This window comes from Seriola lalandi, unplaced genomic scaffold (genome assembly GCF_002814215.2).
Source record: "Seriola lalandi dorsalis isolate HSWRI2012SDOR001 ecotype SW California unplaced genomic scaffold, Sedor1 jcf7180002054861, whole genome shotgun sequence".
Lineage (NCBI taxonomy): Eukaryota > Metazoa > Chordata > Actinopteri > Carangiformes > Carangidae > Seriola > Seriola lalandi.
In genome coordinates this window covers 941761-966265 of record NW_019525414.1, presented here as the reverse complement: position 1 = coordinate 966265, position 24505 = coordinate 941761, and the positions used below count along the sequence as shown (strand labels likewise).

General features: G+C 38.5%; 4 protein-coding genes across 5 annotated transcripts; 2 read left to right on the top strand and 2 right to left on the bottom strand.

Annotated features, from left to right (window-relative positions):
• Window positions 1-396: 396 nt before the first annotated feature.
• Window positions 397-13094, bottom strand: ppih (peptidylprolyl isomerase H (cyclophilin H)). The gene is made up of 9 exons (XM_023427703.2): window positions 12936-13094; window positions 5885-5949; window positions 5695-5718; window positions 3841-3885; window positions 3239-3281; window positions 1760-1852; window positions 1367-1454; window positions 1224-1264; window positions 397-711 (listed from the first exon to the last, which is right to left on the bottom strand). The coding sequence occupies exons 1-9, from the start codon at window positions 12999-13001 to the stop codon at window positions 643-645; spliced, it is 534 nt and encodes a 177-aa protein (XP_023283471.1). The 5' UTR covers window positions 13002-13094; the 3' UTR covers window positions 397-642.
• On the top strand, window positions 6635-10567 carry LOC111670802 (putative G protein-coupled receptor 160). Of its 2 annotated transcripts, none has more exons than XM_023427702.2 (2): window positions 6635-6818; window positions 8876-10567. In XM_023427702.2, exon 2 carries the CDS (start codon window positions 8927-8929, stop codon window positions 10022-10024), a length of 1098 nt encoding a protein of 365 aa, XP_023283470.1. In that variant the 5' UTR covers window positions 6635-6818; window positions 8876-8926; the 3' UTR covers window positions 10025-10567. The 2 variants fall into 2 exon arrangements, with proteins under 2 accessions (XP_023283470.1, XP_023283469.1); XM_023427701.2 differs by lacking the exon at window positions 6635-6818 and adding an exon at window positions 7340-7892.
• Window positions 13095-13681: 587 nt separating the features above from the next.
• taf10 (TAF10 RNA polymerase II, TATA box binding protein (TBP)-associated factor) lies at window positions 13682-17095 on the bottom strand. The gene is made up of 5 exons (XM_023427391.2): window positions 16708-17095; window positions 15720-15877; window positions 15011-15075; window positions 14170-14284; window positions 13682-14005 (listed from the first exon to the last, which is right to left on the bottom strand). The coding sequence occupies exons 1-5, from the start codon at window positions 16838-16840 to the stop codon at window positions 13916-13918; spliced, it is 561 nt and encodes a 186-aa protein (XP_023283159.1). The 5' UTR covers window positions 16841-17095; the 3' UTR covers window positions 13682-13915.
• A 1273-nt stretch (window positions 17096-18368) lies between these two features.
• On the top strand, window positions 18369-24130 carry LOC111670601 (uncharacterized). Its single transcript, XM_023427383.2, has 14 exons — window positions 18369-18493; window positions 18710-18818; window positions 19232-19316; window positions 19407-19480; window positions 19779-19838; window positions 20124-20231; window positions 20566-20622; window positions 20968-21098; window positions 21381-21435; window positions 21691-21783; window positions 21894-22028; window positions 22435-22536; window positions 23124-23285; window positions 23580-24130. The coding sequence occupies exons 1-14, from the start codon at window positions 18480-18482 to the stop codon at window positions 23748-23750; spliced, it is 1356 nt and encodes a 451-aa protein (XP_023283151.1). The 5' UTR covers window positions 18369-18479; the 3' UTR covers window positions 23751-24130.
• The last annotated feature ends 375 nt before the right edge of the window (window positions 24131-24505 follow it).

The window sequence follows — 24505 nt, the reverse complement described above, 5'->3', positions numbered from 1 at the left end:
ATGTGACTTCTTCAATACACATTGAATGAATCTTTATTTAAAAAAAGGCAGATAAAAAAGTGGATCAAAGTAAAAGGGCCTGATAAGCTAAGTATTTGAGTTTAGTTGGTCTTAAACTCCACGGCTACTGTTAATATTGTAATACACACATACTTTGTGAAATTGGTTAACAGCAATTAAGTCCTTGTTACTGCTTTGAGCTGAATGTAAAACTACAAATGCATTTTTTAAATAGAATTTATACTTTTACTATTTGCTGAGAGAATAACATTGACCATTAAAACATTGGACAATATAAAACGTGGCTGGGCCATGTTAGAAAAACTCTCAAGAGTGATGTCATTTACAAATAGTTTTTTTTTTTTTTTTTCAAACAAACAAGATGACCTCCAGAAGTTTATAAAAATGTAAAACATTTTATTGATAAATGAGACATTGAATGAGGAATGAGAATGTTTCATACACTAACCAAATTAATAATTACTAACAATTTAACTTTACAATGTGCATTCTGGGAGAAGGCACCCATACAGGAAAAATATGTGGCTTTATATTTGCTGAGGAGTATCAAGCAACAATTAGACACTGCTTCATGTTTACAGAGGTTGTGTAGTTTTTCCACTGGTGTTGTGAGAAAGCTGATCACATCTCTCCACACTGCGCAATGAGGATGGGGAGTTTGGGCTTGTTGTTGGGTCCTGTAGGGACGTTCTGTTGGGAGGCACGAACACACATTTAGAACTAAAAACCCAACTTTAAAACTTTACACTCATTGTTGGATTTCAGTTGCAGGTAGGACGCCTGCTCGCAAACATTTATGACACAAGTTAGTCAACATCAATCTGGAGGTAACATCATTCAGGACAGTGAAGCCTGTTAAAGATGATAAACAAGCATTTAAGACACATTCTGACATTGATCTGAGAGATGAGTGAAATAATTAGAGGACATATAACAAATCAGTACACTGCTGTATGAAGAAGACTAGGCTGTCTTGCGTTGTGTTCATATCCTGCTGCTATCACACAACATTTTTATACTGTGTTCAAGCTTGAATACACTTTCTTGTTTTCAACAGTATGAGTCGGCCGCCTCCTGTCACTCTTCTGCTCAGATTTTTGGGAATTTACAGATCAGTTTTTATTCTTGCCAAAGGAGGAGGAAATATTTGAACCACTGAAACCAATACATTAATATGAATGAATATTCAAATTAGTTTTTACCTCAATTTTTCTCATGATCAGCAAACCATCAACCACTTTTCCTGAAACAGTTGTGAACAAGTCAATTAAACTCTGACACATAAACAAATTAGAAAAGCTCTAAATGAATATGAATGCACAATTAGTACTGTAGACTTACTCACCAAAAACAACATGCTTCCCATCTAACCAGTCACATTTCGTACAGGTAATGAAAAACTGACAACCATTTGTCCCTGGACCACTGTTTGCCTGAAAAACAGTATTTGTGAAGATAAAAGGAAGACTTGGAATACTGAGAAATAATGGCAGTTTTAAACATATTAAAGCCAGAGTTAATTCACTTTGAATGTATTAATCAAATCCTATTGTCTATAGAGATTGTGGTCAGTCCACTTTGAATGGATTAATCAAATCCTAATTAACTTTTTATTTTACAGAGCATAGAAAATGATTAGAGGAAACCCCCCATGTTGATTTGGCTGAAGTCAAAGTAAATAGACCTTTTTGTGATTCAGGAGTGTCCCTAACATCAGTAAATTGATCTACATACATACCATGGACAGAAGACCAGGCACAGAATGCTTCATTCTGAAGTTTTCATCTGCAAAAGGTCCTCTGTAGATGCTGCAGATCCCGGTGCCATCACCCTTCACGAAGACAAACAAGACAGGGCTTTCAACAGAGAAAGCTACAACACAATCAACACGTTTCGTGGTGCTGTAATTCATCACATGTCCCCCAGAGGGTGACACACCAAAGTATTTCTGCCGGGTCAGTTCAAAGTTCAACTGCAGTTTGTCGGACATCATGGGAAGACTTAGTATGGCCCCCGAACACCGACCGGTGTGTCGACCCTGGAGTAATTTGTTTGACAGAATTTTTTCTCCTCCAAAATAAATCACTTTTTAAGCCTACACATGCTCAAAAACTCATGAAACTTTGCACACGTGTCAGGCCTGGTGAAAATTTACATTTTTTGTGGGTCTTGCTCATGGCTGTGGCCAAATGGCCCAATAGCGCCCCCTTGAAAATTTCAATGGGGCACTACTCCCAACTTGTTTCACCTACATGTACAAAATTCGGTAGGCACATGTAACATGTCACCATACCCTAATCCCAACAGGAAATGAGATATTTTGAATTTACTATGCAATTTTGGCATTGTTTTTGGCATTTACAGACATTGGAATTTAATGAACTCGTCCTAGAGAATTAATCAGATCATATTTGGTGAGTCTCATCTTACAAAGTTTGAAACGCACAATTACACAACTTTGAGTTTAGTCGTGTCATGAACGGCCTTGCCTGTGGCGCTGCGGTGAATTTCGATGATCCGCCATGAAAATTTAACCTGTTATAACTCCTGCACACCTTGTCCAAACTGCCTCAAACTTCATGTTTGATAAGAGTCCCGGCCTGAAGACATCTACATGGCAAAATTCTGTTATAGTCCTAGGAAATGTAATGTTATGGGATTTGATGTACTCCTCCTAGCAAGTTGACTGCACCCACTTCAAACGTGGTCAGAAAATACTTCCAAACTTGATGATGCTTGATTCTGAAGATTGTGAGTTTTCATTTGAGGGCGTGGCTCTGGTGGTGTGGCGACTTTTGCAAGGAAGTTGTTATAACTCTATTATACCTTTTCCAATCTGTCCCAACCTCGGTCAGAAAATGCTTAACACCTTAATGATGCTTCATTGTGAAAATTGGCAGATTTTGATGTTTCCCCAATGAAACAGGAAGTTGCTATAACTATAATATACTTTGTCTAATCCTCCTCAAACTTCATGTTTGATGACAGTCCCACATTGGAGACATCTGCATGCTCCTATGACGTCATTGTCATAGCACCACCTACTGAAAACAGGAAGTAACCCTTGAGTGACATTCATCATTTGATCTACATGACGTTTTCATGGTCTGGTTGAAACTTCATGTACAGGAACGTAATGTGTGTTGTGTGTTTTACCGTTCCTACAGATGTGACAGGAAAACTAATCAGACAGCAGACGAGGTGTGCATGTACTTACATTTACAAAGTCCCCTCCTTGTATCATAAAGTCTTTGATCACCCTGCCAAAGAACAATTGAAAACATCAGTGAATTCAGTTTTGCTGAAAAGCTCAACCTAATCTTAGGTAGGAAACTGTTATACAAAAACACAGATTTAGCCAGGCAGTCTGAGACATGCTGATACTGTGCCTAGAAAAAGTTTTCACCTTTTCCTGTTGATCAGTGTCCAGCAAAGGCACTTTCAATCTATTTTTATTAGAGACAATAAGAAAACCTCAAAAGGAGGGTGAATACTTTTGATGGTTCCCATAAACCACTGCAAGATATGACACTGTTTAATCCAGGTGACTAATGATTAGAAATCTTTACTTTTTTTACTTCTGCTTTTAGAAACAAACTTCAAATGAATAATTTGCCTCTATAACAACAAATATTAGGGGAAACAGGAGAGGCTGTTCCACCCAGAAGACAATCAGTTTAAATAACCAACAGAGGCTGGAGGTGTCTAGTTGAGTTGAAATCATTACAAATAATATACAAAGTAATAAAAAACCATTAACATCTTTCCAACATTCCAGTACAATTTGAGCTGTACAAATCAAGCCGCCATGTTATGTACCTGTGGAATGTGCAGCCTTTGTAACCAATGGGGACTCCATCCTTCCTGTGGGACAGATGTTTGAGACAGCAACAGTAAAGACAAAACACACTGTAGTGTATTACAAGCTATCACCTCTCACAAACAAGGTTTTTCTCCGTATCATTTAAAAGGATCCTGTTATATTGTAGTGTGTTCATGAAAACGTTTGACAAGCATGAAGAGCGTCTATCACCTTCAGTGCAGATCTATAGCCATGTTTAAAGCTGGCAGCATTAAAAGTCCATTCAGATGTAGGAATACCAGAGAGAGACAGCTCATTAGGCTGTTTTTTTCCTCTGCAGACGGTTTAGGTGTTGTGCTTCCTACAGCAGGTTGTGGCTCAGTGTATCCTGGCTCACAGGGTCACAAGGTCATATAAAAACTTCTTTAGTTAAATGTAACAAATCATTCTTAAAGAATCTGCAGAGAATTTGGACTGAAGGCACAATGAGAGGCCCAAGTAGAACACATAGGTTTCATTACTGCACATGCACATTTGAATTTTACAGACACCCATCTCATCTGTACTTTATTATTTTGATTGATTGATTGATTGATTGATTGATTTTTTGTTTGATACAATGAGGCACAGCTCTTTCATCCTACTTTACTTTACTCCTGGTACAACAATACCTCTCTGAACTGGGATCTGTACCACAAAGCAAGATAAGTGACTTATCCAGCTATCTTTGGGCTTAACTCAGGTTTTTCAGTATCACAAAGCTGTCTGACTTTTAACTGGGGTAAATCACCATGGTAATTTATGCTGCATGGCATGAAAGTGGATGTCAGCAGTTGGAAGACAGAGCAAGTGAGCAAACGGGCCAGGTAAACTGCATCAGCTGATGACCCTCCCGTGTCAAACCAGTTGCCTGCTGAGGTCAGCCAGGAGGGACATCCCAGTGTTGATGCTTTTATAGTCTTATGTGATGACCTTGTGGTCATAAAATAAATATTAAACATTTCCCACAATTATAAATGCACCAATTCAGTCATGTAAACCTCATCAGGCATTAACTAACTTCTCTCCTCAATCTCTGCCACGGCAGAAACAGTCTGACATAAGCTTTAACTTGTTTATGTGCTCCATATACATGTTTAAGTTTCTTTGTCATATACTAAAGATACTTGTAATAATTCCTGCACTTATTTACAGAATATCCCTAGCCTTATTTAATATTTGGAAATTATTTCTGGTGTTTCTCCAGCTCCTTATCATATGCTAGTAATGTGATCATATTGTTTACATGTCAGCTGGTGGAATATCACTTTCTGCTGTTGCTATAACCAAATATACATGCAGGTAGCACTGTTTCATCATATTAAGGATTTATTCATGGTTCTGACAATGTCACTTCTCATGCAACAACTCTAGCTCTTTTATATGAACACACTGATATCCAAATAGGAAAACCCAGAGTTGACTGAGCAGGTTGATAAGCAGTTTGTGATACTGGTTATTCAGGACAGGTGATGTTAGGCTCAGTGAAGCCATCTAACCCCAACAAAGTTAGACTAAGCTGAACTTGCTTCATGTATTGGCCCCTGGTTCTTTGATATGCAGACATGTAAATATCCTTTAATGACCTGATATGCATATGCATATGGGGGATGTGGCTCATAGAACCCTATTGTGTTAACCAGTTTTCTATTGATCTCTTAACCTAATAAAAGGAAAACAGGTTATTTAATATATATATATTCAAATATCAGGTAACTGCCAAATGCTTGGACTTGGAATGCTCTATATATACTGGAATTGTATGTAAACACACTGCATGAATGCATGACCTTACTATGCAAAATTGGGAAGAATACAACCTTCCACCTTACCTGAACTCTCCAGTGCAGAACTGCCTGCAAGAGATAATAAATAATCCATGTTAACATATATACCTGTGACATCTCATTCTTTTAAAAAGAAAAAAAAAAAATCACAATATATAAAAATGAAAAAAACAAAACAAAACAGAGTATGTGATCCAATAATGTGAGCAGCCTGCGATGCAGACTTTCTCCTTACCGGAAATTTTCTGCCGTCTTGGGAACCACATCAGCAAACAGCTCGACCTTCATCCGTCCAACATCCTGACAAACACACAAACAACACACACAACAAGAGATATCCAGTGAAGAGAGGAACATATACACCTGAAAAGATGGCACAAGAGAACAGATGAATGGGGGCTACTCTACGACACTGACGACCTCACCTGGACTGACCAGTTACACTCTGACTTGGTAACAGTATCTAGCTCCAGGATATGTTCTACTGAGACACTACTTATATTTCTATTCAATAACTAGTATAAGACTTCACCTTCAGTTTCTGACATTGAGTACAATGACATGTTTCGCTTATTCCTTTTACATCTTTCAGTTCTTTGTTGAATTTGCTGAGAACATTAAATCTACTCTAGTCTGTGTCCCATGTCTGACATCATCTCTCAGGGGTCAAAACATACATAATAGAAATATGTAAATGTGAGGACGCAGAACATTACTGGACATTAAATCCTCCGTGAGCTTTGTGTTCATGAGTGTGTGTGTGTGTGTGTGTGTGTGTGTGTGTGCATTCAGCAGCATGGGTATGTGTCCACCCAGGCTTCCCACAACCGAGAGGGACATGCAAAGTGGCCGACTGTTACAACAACGTCAGTGTGTCTGTGTGAAAACAAACAATGAGCTGGTGTAAAAAGAGTGGTTTGTCCTCATGACATCACTGCACAACTGTCCCCTCAGTCTCCGCGGACGAGTCACTATCAAACAAGCAGCCATCAGATCTCCTGTCTTTTCTACATAGACAACTCAGTATATTTCTAATATTGGAGCGATGAAATGAAACAGAGGCTGAGTGCGTTGACATGGAACAATCATGGACCGCAGAACATTTTATCTGCTGGGGGTTTTCTCTGACTGGAGTGTGACGTCCCCTGAAGACAAGTGCCCAGCATCTGGTAAGACAGCGTGCAACATGTAATAAAAGTCATGTCGTTTCTAATCAGACATATATATGTAGATTTCAGTGTCTACATTGTGAAGAATTTATACTGTTTACTGCGATGCTTTACTGTGGGATTTAGACACATATTAAGACTTCACTTAACAGCCATGTTAAACAGGCCAAAGTCCAGGAAGAGCCATATCTACCACACCCACTCTCCTGCAGCATGTACCTATAAGTACATGGAGCTATAATATTCACACTGAAAGCAAACAGTTGCACAAAGCAAACAGATCGAACCAAGAACCTGTGACAAACTGTAAAAGTAAATTAAACAATCATGACCCCTTTTAATTTTTCCAGGTAAAGTTGTGTAAAACAGACAGAAACTCTGAAGAGTCATGGTAGGACCTGAAGAGGTTCATTTGTAACTGACTATTTCTGTTCATTCAAATTTCCCACTGTTTAAAACAAGGTCTTACTCTTACAGGTTGACAGTTCTGCGTCAGTATCTAACAGTTAAATACTGCAGCCAGAGGCCAAGTATAGTTGCTGATAACCTCTAACTGTGCTAACTTTTCAACAGACTGAGTGAAGAATGTCATTAAAAGCAGAATATGAGCAGAGCAGCTGTTCTTGTTCGTCAAGTAGCAAGTATTTCTCTGAAGCCACCTCAGGCCTCCAATATTCAATACTCTTTGCTGTGTAATTGTATAGGGACATGGTGTGAGTGAACAAAACCAGTTATAGGGTGCGGTTTCAACTAACAAGCATTGTTAGGGTTACCTGTCACAGGACATTTAAATCAATAGAACAAGAGGCAGTTACCTCTGGGGCATACGAGAGGGAAAACAAGCAGGTTTCCTTGAAGACAACAAAGGCGTGTCCCATCAACTGTTTGTATTCACGGAAAGGTGGAGCCACGAAGAGCAGCTTAAAGGATAACTCCACCTGACAGCAGTCATACACCTGCACCGATGAGTCTCGGTGAAAGCATGCAGGGCATCTAGCTCGCGCTGCCACACAAGGGTTAAACATCTGGATCTCTACTGAGACTCGCTGGACCACGATAACCCTGAGCAGAGAGGTACAGGCCAGAGGAAAGTGTTTGATTTTTCTTCCTTGTTGAGTTAATGCTGCACGCTTCACGTGGCAGAACTCACTTTACCTGTCATCAATGTTGCAAGTAATGTGGAAATTCAGGATGGTGTGTGTGTGTGTGCTGCTGGGATGAATACCGCTGCTTTAACGATGTATAATTGACATTAAGCTGACTGTACAACTGACTGGAAGTCAGAATTGATTGATGAGAAAAAAAAAAGCTGTTTTAACTTTTAGTTTTAATAGAACACATTCAAAAACCAAAGCGTGTTTCAAAACTGTAATGACAAAAGTCAAAAATGAAAAAATGTAACATTGTCAGTGTATGAAACAGAGTGAGAGATCCTGGGATCACCAGTGTTTACAATATGGCCTAAATGTGAAGTTCGCTGAGGCAAATCAGTGTGATCCGTGTTTGATGACAATTCTACCTGCTGCTCTACACTGACCAAACACCTTATTGTTCAACCTGCGTGACTTTGGTCTAGTTTTTCATCAAGACAAAGTTTTGTGAAAGTAACACATTAATCAATTGTGTTATGATTAGTTAAATTTAACTTAACTTTAAAACTTACAGGAACAGAAATGCAAATAGTTTCACAACCATCCAAAAGCAGAGTTTCTGGTGTAAAGATTTTAAAAGGAAGATCAAGATTTTCTACATGTGTCATTTTGTGGAGTGATAAATGAGTCTGTACCGTCTGCACTGTGTTTTATAGCAGAGGTAGCCCACCTGAAACTAAAACCACTGCTAAAGAATGAATATACTGTGAAATATAACATTAAAGAGCAGAGGCACTCTCCCACACAGCAAAAATGATGACAATATAATCTATCAATATGACTGTCATTAAGGCTGTCATCTCCTGATTAAATTGATGACGAGATAAGATGCATTGTTTTTAACTGTTAATTGCAGTCAATAGCTTGTAGAACCAACATTATCTTTTTTTATTTTTTTTTTTACAGCTTTTCCTGAAGCACCTTGATACTGAACTGAGCACTGGTGCAGTAACTGAAATGCCGCCAGAGCTGACAGAGACTCTGTCCACTCGCAACTCTGTCAAAATGCTGGCCATTATGAAGCAATGGGAGGATGGATCCGGCTGTCAGACAGACAACACTGAGAAGTATCTGGCACTTCTGCTTTTCAAGTTGGGACTGGACGCGGTGGTTTTTTACCTGTGCTGCCGGAAGCTGCATGCCTCCTTTCTAAGCCTGTGCAGCATGTCCCTCCTCCTGGCTGATGTGTTGGTGGCGTGCTGTATGGCAGCCGTGTGGTTTTTTGGGGCTGAAAGGTCTCCTGTGTCGGCCTGCCTCTTTTTGGCTCATACTTCAGCAACATTTGGAGCACTACCACTACCCATGATGTGCCTGGGTTTACTAGACTACTGTATAGAAGATACCAACATTGGCAGGCAGAGCACCTTCTGCAAATTCCTCAGGAACATGGTCTTGACATTGCTGGTGTGGACGCAAGCTGTTATTTACTCCCTCAGTTCTGTGAAAGCTAAGATGATGGAACTGGATTATATGACAGGGATAAAGGCCGTGGTGTGTGAGGTAGAGGAGTCCACACTGGTCCCGTACTTTATTTTGGGGCTTTTCACCACAGTATTTTTTACAATGCTGCCCTTTTGCTCAAGAATTACCCAGTGGGTGAAAGAGGCTGGCAGGATATCTGAATTGAGGGAAGAGCAAGAGAACCAGGGGAGTGATTTGTTCATCTCAGCCCCCTCCACAGAGACAAAGAGCAGCAAGGAGTATTATCTGGAGACCACCCAGCCACGACCACCTCTGTGGTTCAGCCTAACTCTGGGCTTTACTACAATCTGGATGCCTTATCTTATAGTATCTGTGGCTTGTCTGGTCTTAGGCTACGGAGCACCAGCCTACATCACTGTTAACCTTCTTTGGTTGGAGTGCACCAACAGTTTACTGGTGGTTGTGGTGCTCTGGTTAAAGAGCAAGTGGCTTGGGCCGTACAGCCAACTACCAGAAAATGTGTGTTTATTGCACGTTTACTGGCATTTGAGCAAAGGAAGGTGGCAGCAGCAGCTCCCTACAGGTGTGTTCAACCCGTCAAAACGGAAGAGAAGCACTCTTCTCTACGTGTAACAGACCTGACATGACGCTGAAAATGAAAACCATGATGTGAGGGAGTGAATTAAGACTTCATGAGAATGGCCAAGCCTCTATGAGCAGTTCACCTATGTGAATGCTGTGACAAAAAGTCAAAAAGCTGCAGCCCTCATCTCTCCATCAGCACATGCACAAGTTCCCCGGAGCAAAGAATTAAACAGCAAAACATTGACATGAAACTGTGACTGGACTTCTAAATGTCATTCTTTGAAGAGTTAAGCAGCAAAGTAAAAACTGGCCATTACACAAAAACTTGTTTTTTTTACAGAAATCAACATAGATGTTATATTTTCTAGATGAATTTGTATGTGTTTGTCATAAAGCCCTATATAAAAACAAATGTAGACTTCAGGTATATGCTATGATGCTATGATGACTAAAGCTTTATATCTAATTCATTTTGATTACCCCAAACAGGTGAGGATTTCAAAATGCTTCTCAATTAAATATTCTGAAATACAGTCCTTCGTTTTTCTTTCACTAAACCTTGGTTGACCATTAAACCTTTGATTAAACAGACCCAGTTTTGTCCTTTCAGCTACATAAATCTAATGTGTATTGACCAATTCAAAGAGATTCAAAGTTTATTCTTGCCCTTGATGAAGGTCATGTGATATGATGAAGGAGCTCCACAACAGCTACTCAATGGACCTTGTGATGATGAGATTGGTTATTCAATAATGGACTTGGAACCTGAGCTTCTAACGCAGTGTGAGCAAGGTGTCCTAAAAGTGCTAAGAAATTTGAAGTGAGACTGCTTCCTCAACCTATCTGAAGAGTTTGATGCAGATATCAATTTAGAATTAGCCGTTTGTGTTTTTCTCAATTAGTCATAATTCATATATAGGTCTATTTTACTCTAGTGTTTGTAAATATTAACGTATTAATAAGGCCTTATTTCACATAACAGATTTCTGTCTGTGCTTCTCACTGTCTTTAAGTGGGTGGGGCTCAGTAGGGAAATGATGACAACAGATAATATTTCACAATATTCACATCAGTTTGCTTACGTCGCCAGCACTGATTAATTCACACGCACACAGACCAGATGAACTGGATTTGTTACATATCAAACCCAAGAATACCCAAGGATTGTTTTCTCTTTGTCTATCGACTTTTTCTAGTCGTGAATATTTAATGATGCTTTGATTTGAAACCAACCAGGGGCTTTTAAAGAACTGTCAGTATGGAAGTGATAGCAGGTCCCAGTCTTGTGCTCCACAGTTTTGTTGTGGGCTGACTGGACCACAGACTGTACCTTTAAAGGGAATCATAATCCACAAAGGATATAACAGGAACCAGGAACCAGGAAATCCCATAAATCGTTTTGAATTCTGTGTCACTGACTTCATTCATTGTAAACATTTACTATAAACACATTAAAAGTGTTCACTGAAGCTTTAAGAAGCACTAAATGTATCCTTAACCATTAACACAAGGTATTAGTCAATGCTGTATTTCTAAAATGACAAAGTATATTGAAAGTAGGTAAAACACATCCACAATGCAGAGGTTTGGTTATTATACCTCAACAATTTCTCTTCTTGTGAGAGCTGTAAGACCTAAGAGAAACACAATAACCAATGGGGGAATATTACATTTCGTTTCTTTAAGTTGAGTGCAGTTAAGTGCACTCAGGCAAGATAAAAAAGTGCCAGGATAAAAAAAAGCAAGGTAGGTAAATAGAAGTAAGTTGATACTAGATGTTCTTAAATACTAGGTCAAACAAACTGCTATTCAAAGTCATAAATTTAGAGCGTATAATGTACCATTCATAGAGTGGTATGTTGTCATGTGAGTTAATTTCTAGATTTATGTAATAGACATAAACTTTGTATTTATTTTTCCTGGTATAGGTGTTGGTTCTGACTCTACATTGTGCTCATTTGTAATTTTGTCCAAAGGTAGTTAAGAGTTCATTCCACCACACTTCTTCTCAAAAACCCAACACCAGCACCACCTGCTTTTCCCCTGTGGCATTTCAACTGTCAGTTTCATGCATTTTATAAGTCCATAAACTAGAAGGATAAAATATTGGGATAATATATTTGGATTCACACCCCACCAAAGTCAAGCAGCAAGGCCTGTTTTCACGCAGTCCTGGTCAAGTTCACATTAAATGGTATATTTAAAAAAACAAAACAAAGAAAAAACACAGATATTATGAGCTACAGATGCAGGATTCTGCCATGTATGAAGAATAAAACTGGAAACCAGAAAACAAGTATCGGATTTGTTTAGATTAACCACCTGATTACTTCATTATTTTACACATGGCAAAGATTAGGAAGAAGTTCAGAGCTCCTTAATCAAAATGAATGTCAGTTCACGTTTATTTGATGCAACTTTCTGTTGTGGTTTCAGAGATTTTGTTATTTAAAATAACATAATGATGTGCTCTAGGTCAAATGTTAGTTTCATGTATGGAGGGAAGGACATCTCACTCCACTCAACAACATTTTGAACACTGTTCATGATGCAAAAAAGGTAAGATTATAAATGCTGCTGTAAAAATCAAATGGAAGTGTTTTTTCTGTATAGCTCTGACGGTCCTGCTTATGAAGTTTAAGGTCAGTTCTAAGATAAGTTCTGACTTATTAGCTATAGAAAGATATTATGTGGAGAAAGCAATAGCACCCACACCTCTCCTCACCCACGCTACAAGACGCTCATCACAAAACACCTTGCTGAGAGGAAAGTCCATCTTGTGTTACTATCACATGTATATGAAAGGGAGCCGTTTAAACAGCACGTTGGTGGTGTTCACTGGATCACAACTTTTCACTAAAAACAGACATTGTGTTGAGTCTGGTGACATGTGGAAACGTTGACTGAACGTTAGCTGGAAGCTAAAGCCGCTGTTAGCCAAGTCCATTTTTCTACTCACCTGCCCTCCAATGGTGATGTCGAAGAAAACTATGGGATTGTTGGGATTTGTTGACAGCAGAGACATTGTGAAAATTTCCTCGCTTTTTGAGACTATAGTAATTCACCGTTTGAATTTCACCCAAGTACTTTGAACATACTGCACATGCGCCGTTCGGACCTACAGTGGCTCAGGAGAGACAAGTTACGGAAAAGGCGCTACAAAAAGAGCTTGGTTAATCTCTCAAAGGTGCCGCCTGGTGGTGACGTAACTTTACAGTTGAGCTGGGTGACAAGAAACCAAAAAGGCCTGTAATCGTGTTTCTTGTGCTTTTGCATTGATCTTGTGAAGCCCCTAATTCCACCTTTATTGAAGTTTTTACTGCAGTGAATGCCAACACAGAAACCTGGATTGCTGTGGAAGGTGCTTTATATTCACATATAGCACTAACATACGACTGTCGATCTGTTGTCACAAATATTGAGACAAATCTAATTCCATATCTTTTAACAGGTCAATCAGCAAATAATAGCAATCTGGTTTTACATTACTCTTTCACAATTTCCAATTTTATTTATCTTAAAATATCCTTTCCAATGATCCTCTCTACTAAATAACCAATGGTTACTTTGAGTACACTTTAGAGGATCGTTTTTTTTGTTTGTTTTTTAAGTATTATAACACTTCTTCCACTGTTGCACCAACTACATCCACACAGTATTGCTAAGGAACACTTAACCAGACAAATGTAACATCTTGGACACATGTCAAGGTTTTTGTTATTGGTTTTATTTTCACAATAAAATGTAATGTTACAATTTAACATAATGCAAAGGTGGCTCCACAAAAAATAGCAAATGGCAAAGTGACAACAAAGATTTGTCAAGGCTGTACTAAAGCACTGCGATCAAAAAACATTGAACAATAAAGGTGTTAACAGACTAGTGGATCAGCAGGGAGATAAACCTAGCAAAAGCAAAAAGCCTTGAAGAACGACAATTCTATGTGAAGTAATATGGTTTCTTGACATTGACGCCATATTCTGAAAGGGCAGGAGTCAGGTCTTCCATAGTCAGAGTGTACTTCTTATCCTGTACACAGAGAAGGCAGAAAATGAGAACACCATGGACAGAAACAAAATGATGATCAGAGCATTTGATCTTTTATCAACACTCCCCTTTTCTAACATACAGCACTGTCAAAATATTGTATGGAGGTATTACATGTGAAGTGCATGTAAAAATGAGACACTGACCTTTGTCTTACTCCTTGAGCTTCCTGAGGCAGTGCCCTTCATTTTACAGTACTGCAGCGCATCATTGGCAATGTCCGAGATAAACTTCTGAGAAGCAAGGGAGATCAGACGGATTCTGTAGAGGTGGAAAAAGGAAATCATTGCTTTAGATTTTTCTTTCTGTACACAGCCAGACTATCTATCATGGGAAAATCAATAGCCTACTAGGCTTAAGAGTATGTATTTTATGCTCAAATTAGTGGCAGTACTAATGTATACTGTATACCAGTTTACAGATATACAACAGCTTGTCTTTCTTAAAATAAATGAAAACCCCATTTGATAAAAGTCAGACAGGCATGGTCAACTGAACATCAAGGAACCACTCAGGAATTATCATTATCTTTTAGACAGCACAGCCGTCATCACGAATGGAGACTATAGCACTTTGTACCAAGGCACATTAAGCAGATTTTGTTTCCCCAAATCATTGTAAATATAATAAAACATACAAAAAGGTTTTCAGATGTGGCAATGAGGCAATATGGCAATGTCCAGATCTTCTTTTATCTTTTAATTAATGACCATTTCACTTTCTCATCTTGTCCAAAACAATTCCCATTCTCCTGTGTCAGTCAAACTGTGGCATGGTTCTAGCTTGCCACAGGTTATTGATTAAATACTAGTCAAAGGGACTAATGATCCTTTATAGGACTCTCTAAGTACACTGCCTGCTAGCTTGCAAGGGATTTTTTTAATTGATAATTTAAACAATTAACTCAGATTCAGTTTCTGAGATTTTTAAACTGTTAATGAGACTTGACTCGCACTGAAACTTGCAGGTAGCATTTGTAGGACTTACATTCTTGGATCAGAAGCCTCAAATCCAGCCTTGTTGAGGTAGTACCCTGTAACTGCATCAGGAATCTGAGAAAGAAAAAAAAAAAGAGCAGAATTCAGCTTGTGTTCAAGTTTCACATAGCCCGCTTTCTCTGCTACAGACAGGTATTTGTGAAAAACATTATTATTGTGTCTCTACCATTCAGTGATGATCAAATTAATTTCCTGTAGCAAGAACTCTGGTACACTCTCTGGGAGGACAGTGGCTGTAGTAATGCAATTTCATCTTTATTGGGCGTAGTGGAATATGAGGTTGTCATGAATGTTCATTTCATGTCAACAATTTACCCGGTTTATTACACTGATCATATTGAAGAAAATTATTCAGCAGAACATCTTTATGGCAGTACTGGATTTACAGGTCTGCATTAATGCAATGTAGTGCTTAGATTTTCCAGTTATTTAATTCACTGGATAAGCCAAAAACAGACAAACTGTACCGATGCATATTTTATATATAAAGAGTTTCTCAATTGAATTTCATTGGATTTAGTGATGGTTATCTGTAGCTGGCATAATAGAAAAACTTGACAGGTGTTTCCAACATTAGCCAGCATTAAGCTGTTAATGATGTGGATACATGCAGTGTTTTGAGTTACTGATCTTTCTGACAATGTGTCCCTGTGTGTGAATGCAACATATAGTAAGGTGACTGACAACGCTTGACTTACTGTGGGAGTGTACTCTTCCAGCTGCATGAGAAAATCTGCCAGGGGTGTGGTGGAGACAGCAGGTTTTACATCTCCATTGGTGATGCCACCAGGCACATAGACACCATTGGAGACAGATGTGTCTGCTGCTGGTGTCACCATGGCCGCTGATGCCGAAGCTGTGATAGAAGTTATTGAGATGAGTTCATATTGAATCAAAGAAACAATATTGTATATCCATCTACAGCATTGGACAGATAATTAGAGGTTGCAGTTTTTACTTCAAGGGAACAGTGTTTTCCAGTACTAAGTTTCAACTAAGTTTGTACCAAGTACAAACCATGTTTTCAAACAGGTGTTTCACAAAATTCCAGGTTCACATGATGATGCATGAAAAATGCTAAACATACTTTTGTATATACTCAGTCATAAGTTTTTTAGGAAGCCCTAGCGAAAACTAATGCAATCTAATACAATAGTCCTGCAATAAACCCTACCTTCTTTGAAGTTACAATGGTAAGTTTTTGTTTACACCGTGTTAAATATATTGATTCAACTGTAGGATCATTTTAGAGGCTGCAGCTTGTGCCCTGTCAACTGCGTTACGTTGACAGGTGTTTCATGTATTTTTACACCCCATTCAAATCAGTGAGGGTAAGATGAATAAAATAAAAAACACGTCACTGTATATTAAAATATACCTCAATAGCACCACAATCTACATCCTTCAAAATGATTACAATTGATTCAACTCCTCTCAATTTCAATTTCAATTTCAAACGATTTCAATAGAACCTGAACATTATAACTGCACTGTTGGATTAGACATCATCAGTTTAAGATAAATGTACCCAATAAATTTCCAAATTATATAACTATAACTTATACTATATATAGTGTCAGGCAAACATATCATCCATCTGAGGAACAAACAATACACTAGCTATCCTACCTTTAACTAAGCTAAGTGTTTAGCATAATAACATTAGCCAAAATCCCATAACGTTACCATTGCTCGTGACCGAAGGGATGCTGCTGACGTTGGTAGTTGCATTATCATTTGCGATACAATTGCTTGAAGTTGAAGACGTTGTAGATGGCACTCCAGTTGTGACGGATTGGTTAACGTTGTCAATGTTCATGTTGATGTTAATCTTAGCTAACGCGCTAACCTTGGCTAGCTAGCGGAGAGAAACGTCCAAATATGCTGAAAAACGCAGCTCCGTGTGTATAGCTCTAAAACTAGGCCTCTACAAAGTAGTGTGTTGTAAAGTAAAGCTACTTTTGTAAGTCGGAGGATATTAAAATCACAGATTCAAGCGTTAGCTAGTATCAGAAATGTTTGTAGCTATCGTGCAACAGAAAGCTGAGCACACGCTGCAGAGGTAATAGCGTCATATGACCCTATCCTTACGTATAAGTCGGATCTGACGAAGATAGCCGGAGATATCCGAAGACCTTCTACTTTGCCACTGATATCGTTTGGAAATATTCTTAGTATTTGCATGTTGGATTGTGGACTTATTTTATTAAGTTGTGTCAGCAGCTAACTATAGCTAACAGATAACGAGTAACGGATTTAGTAACGTTCCAGCCCCATATGTCAAACCCATATATCTGCTAACTGTTAATTGTGATAAGTGAACATTTAGGTTTAACATATATTTCATTATAAAACACAATAAGCAAAATACATAGAATACAAAAACTAATAATAACACGAAAAGCTAAAAATGTTGCCTTCGGGTGATGTCGGGAAATCTCTTTGGAAAATCTGAGACAAGTGTTAAATTGTGATGGACTGGCCCTTTGCAAAAGACCCTTTTGAGCATAGCAAGTTTCTGGACAGTGAGGCTCACGCCTTGTTACCAACATTTTACGGATTTCAAACTTCCACAATCATTAATTCGGAGATCCTCTATTGATGCATTGTTTACATTTCACTCAAACAAAATACAATCAAACAGTTTTTCTCATGAAATTAAATTAAAAAATCTTTTTTTTTTTTTATTTTTTTTTTTTTACAACTTTTAGAGGACTAGCCTATATCCCAAACATTTCCTGATATCATATTACCTAGATGACTGATCATCTCCAGACGTGTGATGTCTATATTATCTGCATTATGCATATGGTGCATTTCCCTCTAATGTTCAGCAAGCAGTAACCAGGCGCAGTGAACTGCTCCATTCACTTTGCTGGACATACTCCACACTGTAGGGGGCGGTAAGGAGTCGCCGACTGCTTTCGCTTGGCTTTATTGCTCGAGCAAGTGAACCACTCCGCTGGTCGTCATTTTTTTTTTTTTTTTCAATACAACTTTATTAAGACATACAGAACAATACAAAAGAATAGTGCAATGAAAATCTCCAGGGGGTTACAAACATATAAAAGAAATAGAATATTACAGAGGTATTACAAAAATATATCAAAGAGAGCACACATGGAAATAGTTTTAATAGCTTTCTTATTAGTGGAGTAATTAATGGTTTTTATATATTGTTTGACCTCATTGTTAAAAATAGAAAAAAGTCCGCTGGTCGTCATCATAAACTATATAAAAAACGTCGATACCATGGATGTATTATAAGACAGCCATGCTGATACATCCACGCTTCAAACCCGCCCGTCAGGAACCTGTGTGTGACGTCACGGAGGCCACGTCCATCTTTATTTACAGTCTGTGGTTGTCATTCGTTGTGTGGACGCCGGTGTGTTTATTGTCGTGGCTGCATGTAATTGGACCGACACAGAAGACAGGCAGAAGGTTTTGACAGCCGCATGGGACAGAACAGGTATCGAGCCAAACAGCCGTGCTATAAACTGACACTTATTATGTACCAGAAACTCTCTTTAATATATATTTGTGGGCTACTCTAATGGCTAATCTATATCTGTAGAACTGTAGATGTAGTCACCCAGACTGTAGGAAGTATGATGTCGAGTGAAGATTCGATCACCTGAGGCTGACTATTTAGGTGTAAGGTGTGTCTACAAGCTTTGTGTTAAAGTTCACAGGGCGCCAAAATGACTCCCCCTGTCCGTGTCATCGTGGTGGGAGCTGGCTGTCGAGGGGAGATCTACTCCAAGTTTGCATCCGTCCATCCTGATCGCATGAAGGTCAGGAGAGGTTCCCTATGTTGTCAACAAAGAAGTGGACTGATTTAAAAGTGGATTATGTTCTTATTGACAGTACCGATAAAAAGCATTCTCTGACACCACAAAAGATCATTGGCAGGACACTTATGTGACAGAAACATGTAAAGTATCATCGAAAACTTAATGTCACAGTATAAGGAGATCCTCAAATCAAATCCATGTTTTCAGTGACAATATAGGTTGAAAGAGTACAGTGAATTGAATAGTTCCTTAAGTGTCCTGATTTTGCTTTCATGAGCCTTTCAGTTCATTTTGCTGATAATACTTTTCCCTGCTGTATTGCTAATTAAGAAAATGATCCAGGTGTTAGGTTGTAATGTTGTAACAGAGCATTTGTTAAGCCCACTCTGTTTACTCTCACTTCACCATCTCAGGTTGTTGGAGTTGCTGATCCTAGGAAGTTTGCTCGCACTAAACTTCAACAGCAACACAAAATCACAGATGAAAACACATTTGATGGTGAGCATCAAAAGAAAAAGAAAAAGCATTTTATTGTTTATTATTTTCTGCTACATGCTAAACTGTTGAATGCTCTATTTTTCAAACTAGACTGGCACAGTATAGTTGAGAGAGAGAAGTTTGCAGATGCTGTGTTGATTTGTACTCCAGACCGCCTTCATAAGGTAAACAAACTATGTGTATGTATATGAAACACTGAAATTGTAATCTTTTGAGTAATTTTTGTTTAATTTTGTGATTGCAGAATAAATACCAAAACTGAAGTCAGTGTGTCTGTTTCTCATTTTTCACTACACGTCAGTTGTTGAATTCTCAGAACATATCTCTTTCCATATAGTTGATGTCATCACTAATGTCATGCCTTCGAGTCTCCCCTTATTATTGGTGTGAAAAATGTCTATTTGGGAACTTTGTTATTGTTTCTTGGTTAATCACCGTATTAAACTAGTTTGTCTTTTCCAGGAACCTGCTGTGGCCTTTGCAAAGAAGGGCTACCATATTCTGCTGGAAAAACCAATGGCAGTGAGTGATTTGTGAATGAGATTAAACATAAACCATATTAACATAGAGCATAACTTTAACTCATCCGGGTGTTAATGATCCCACAGGTTGATTTTAAAGTAATTTCTTGCACGTTAGTTTGTAATTCTGTTTTGAAAAAAAAAACATGTCACACTGTATTTGTCCCTCACATCAGTGTGATTTCATTCATATGGCATGAAATGCTGAAATTCCCTTCCCTCTTTTTTTTTTTTTTTCATTCTATCAATGTATTTGTGTGACACTCATCTGTTCACATGACTTTAGACAACTGCTGAAGACTGCACTGCGATTGTGGAGGCTTGCACTCAGAGCGGTGTGATGCTGTCAGTGGGTCATGTTCTCCGGTATGATCCCACCATCCACAAGATAAAGGTGAACACATTCAAGTTAGCCACATACTCACATCACCTGTCACAATAAGATCAATCAGCAAAAAGAGCTCTGTTGAACTTGAGTTTTGTTAAGTTGGATTTCCTATGGAAAAAACTAAAGAACTGAGTCTTGATCTCAAGATAACTGGGTTAAAATAAATAAGTACTTACCTTGAGTGAAAATGCAAAAGTTTCTTTATATGTGTGATCAATCAAATCAATCGGTTAATAAACTGCTCAGCACTTCTTGCTTTAGAAAATCTGACAGCAGCAAACCTGTGATTGTATTTTAATAAGGATTGGTCTGAAAATTAAATCAAGCAATCTTTTTCTAGGAGCTGGTAGATTCTGGAGTCATAGGTGATGTGATGCATATTCAGCACCTTGAGCCGGTAAGAATTCAAACAGAATGGAAATAAAAAAATAAAAAAACAAATAACAGCACAATAACATAACAACATAATATTGTTAATCATCAACCCTGTTAATTTAAAAGTAACATATTCTTGTTTTTTTGTTCATGATCTCTTTAAGTCCAAATAACTTTTTAGCCTACAGATAAAATGTATTATGATAATACAAAGATCTTCCTAAACTCATGAACCTGATGTTTCAATTCAAACTTATATGTACTTAAACTTTGTAGTGAATATGTACCCATGAAATGAATACACTGCTACATTTAAACTGTATGTTTAGGCTAAATGTTTAAACGCAGTATCAACCTTTTGTTCTAGGTTGGCTTCTATCACTTCGCTCACTCATTCGTTCGAGGAAACTGGAGGAATGAAGCCGAGAGCTCTTTTGTTCTTTTGGCCAAATCGTGCCATGACATTGACCTAATACATAACTGGGCTGGAGCACGAAGGTAAACTGTAAACAGTAGTCAATGATCAACTCCAAGCTTGTCTAAGGTTTAGAAGTACTGTGCAGAATAATATGCAGTCACCACTTAAATAAATAAGTTGGTTTGTCAGCTGGAGGATATCATGTGTATCAGTTTGTCAGATGCCTCAGCCAAACACTGCTAGTAGGAACTAGATGTAAATCCATGGTGGTTTTGTTGAGCCGCAGTCTATGTGTTGTAAGGTGGTTGAGGTTGTTTTGTGTTTTCCTAAGATTAAGCATTAACAGAGTTTGCACTTTGCAGGTGTGTGAAAGTGTCATCATTTGGATCCGTCAGCCACTTCCAAAAAGACTGCAAGGTATGTGGTGCGTTCACAGTATGTGACCCAACAAACACTTTTCTGATTGTATTTTGTTTTATATTTCGACAAGTGAATCCTTTTTACTGAAGATCTATGGCAGAACATGACATCACTGCTCTTAACTCCTGTTCAACAGTTCTGAGTTGTGTTTTTGTATCATTTAGTTGTATTTGATTGATGACAGTTCTCTGCACCAACAGAAATGTCCATACTGAGCATGAAGAAATGTGACATTGTGTGTTTCTTTGTCAGCCAAAAGGCGCTGCAGATCGCTGCCTGGATTGTTCAGTAGAAAAACACTGTCCATACTCAGCACGCAAAATCTACCTGGACAGAGTGAAACAGGTGAACACTTCATCACCATCATTATTTTCACCATCTACTATACTTCATCATCTGTAAACATAATACATATTCATAATCTGATAGATTCTGTGTGTTCATATGTGTGCTAGGGTCACACAGGCTGGCCTGTATCAGTCATATGTCCAAACTCGTTGCCGGACATCGAGTCAGTAACTGAGGCGCTGCGGACTGGACCATATGGCCGCTGTGTGTACGAGTGTGACAACGATGTCTGCACTAACCAGGTTAGAAATCATTCAGGACTGCTCTTCATCCCCATGGCAAAACATACCAGCACTCTCTAACCCACTACGTTTTCTTTTTTTCAGCTTAAATAAAACTCAAATATTATTACAAAAAATATTTTTGTACTATTGCTCACGCTGCCTTTTATTATTTACATCCTTTCCTGTCTCCAAAATTTGCAGTCAATTACTAATGTAAATAAATGCATGTTTTTTTCACTCTGTCCAATAACTTACAGATTTTCACCTTGTTGAAAGATAGTTATTTAACCTAAAAAGTCATCATTTACTTTCCTTTAATAATACTGTATTTATGGTGTTTAACGTAACGTTATGTTAAGTCATTATTAATGTTTAGAAGCATAACACTTTAGTCTTGTCTTGACGATCTTTTCTGTTTTTCCAGGTTGTTAACATAGAGTTTGAAGGGGGCCTGACCGCAGCCTTTTCCATGGTGGCCTTCACTGAGGAGGTCTGCAAGCGAAAAACAACCATTTATGGCAGCAAGGTAGGACTGGAAGGAATGAGGATTGTAGAAAAGGAAAAAATATTATAATATTTAAGGTACAAAAGAAGCCAGCAGGAAAACGATGTATCAACTATTAGCTCAATAATAGTAAAGTGTTTGGGGGCTATAATGAAAAAAATCAACTATCATAGTGTTGACTACATGCAGAACATAGTCAAAACTACGAGTACACCAAAACGTTTTATCTATATCTCATTCAAATGTCATGAGTATGCAAAATGCTGCTGTAATCTTAAAGCGTCCACCCTTACGGGGGTGGTGGGGGCTTTCCACTGGATTTTGGAACCTGGCCACAGGGATTTGCTCCCATTCATCCTCAAGTGAGGTCAGGCACTGATGTTCGGCTTGGCTTTCAGCCATCGCTACAGTTCATCCTAAAGTTAACCATTAGGTTAAGAGCTCCCTTTCATGGAACTTATGATTCACATCATTTTCATACTCATCAAAGCATTCAATGACCATCATGCCCTATGGATGGGGCATTGTCATCCTCTTTCTCCACTAATTTTCCAGCTTCTTCCTATAATTTGACACCCGTCTGTATATAATGAAGTGTATCTTCACAGGGGGAGCTGTCATACGATGGCCATGAGGTACGTGTGTTTGACTTTCTGACCCAGAGATCCACAAAGCACAAACCACACAGCAATACGCCCTGGCTGTTTGGCATGAGTGGGCATGGTGGAGCTGACTATCACCTTATGGATGCCTTTATTTCTGCTGTGGCGGTGAGTTCATATAAATACTATTCCTTTTTTATTTTGTTAATGTATAGTTTTCTCCTTGGCCCACACTAGAATCAGCTTCTTTGGTTGTTGCAGTATATGAACAGCTTTGATTTGAATCTTTTGTTTAGCTGCAGCTGTTTGGGATAAGGACAGATTATGAACATTCACTGTGTTTACATTTTTTTAGCTGTGTGTGAGGCTCCGACTCAGGATTTAAAGGATGAATAGGATTTGGAAACGCTGACTTGACTGTGTTGGTTGATCAGCTGTGTGTATGTGTGTTTGTGCATGCAGAGTAATGATCCATCCCTGATCCGATCGGGCCCCGTGGAGACGCTGCTGAGCCACCTGCTAGTGTTTGAAGCTGAGCGTTCACGACTGGAGGGCAGGGTCGTGCACTGTGGTGATGTTAGCGGGCGAGATGACACTGAAAAACATGTTGACATGAAAATGACCTCATCTTAAAGATCAAACACTATGATGCTACCTGGATGATCAAAGACACAATTAGACTAATGAAAGGCCAAATCTTGTGAGAGTATTTATGTTAATTATTTAGTTATATTGCTCAGGGATTTTAATACTGTGGTGTTTGAGTCAGTGTGACTGACTGAGTGAATCTGTTTAGTTTTTTTTTAATTATGTAAGCAACTTGTCAAGAACTTGATCATTTGTTGTTCAGCATAATGTCAATGTACAATCATTTTTTGATTAAGTAATGTTCATGTATTCTCATAATTTCTACTAAAATATTGGAAATATGTGTAATTTACATTGTCTTTCAATCACTATCTGCTCTTAATGTTCCTCTGAATGCCATCCCATAAACAACATGGTTTTTCCCACCTGTGTCAATGTGCAGAATATATCCAACCCAATCTAATTTTATTTATAAAGCACTTTGTAAAAACAACCCTGTTGACCAAAGTGCTGTACAATAACAATAAAACACAAAAAAGACATAAAACACAAGCAAAAAATCTCACATTAAAAGTTTAAAACTGCAAATGCCTGATCCCCTCTGAGCTTCAGTCTAGTTTTCAGGACCACTAAGAGCAGCTGATCAGCAGACCTGAGAGACCAGCAGGAGAGAGAGAGAGGATGGAGCAAGACCATTCAGGGATTTATAGGCAAACAGAAGGATTTTGAAATTGACATGAAGCACACAGGGAGCCGATGGAAGGAGGCTAGAATGGGGTAAATGTGCTCTCGCTTGTTTG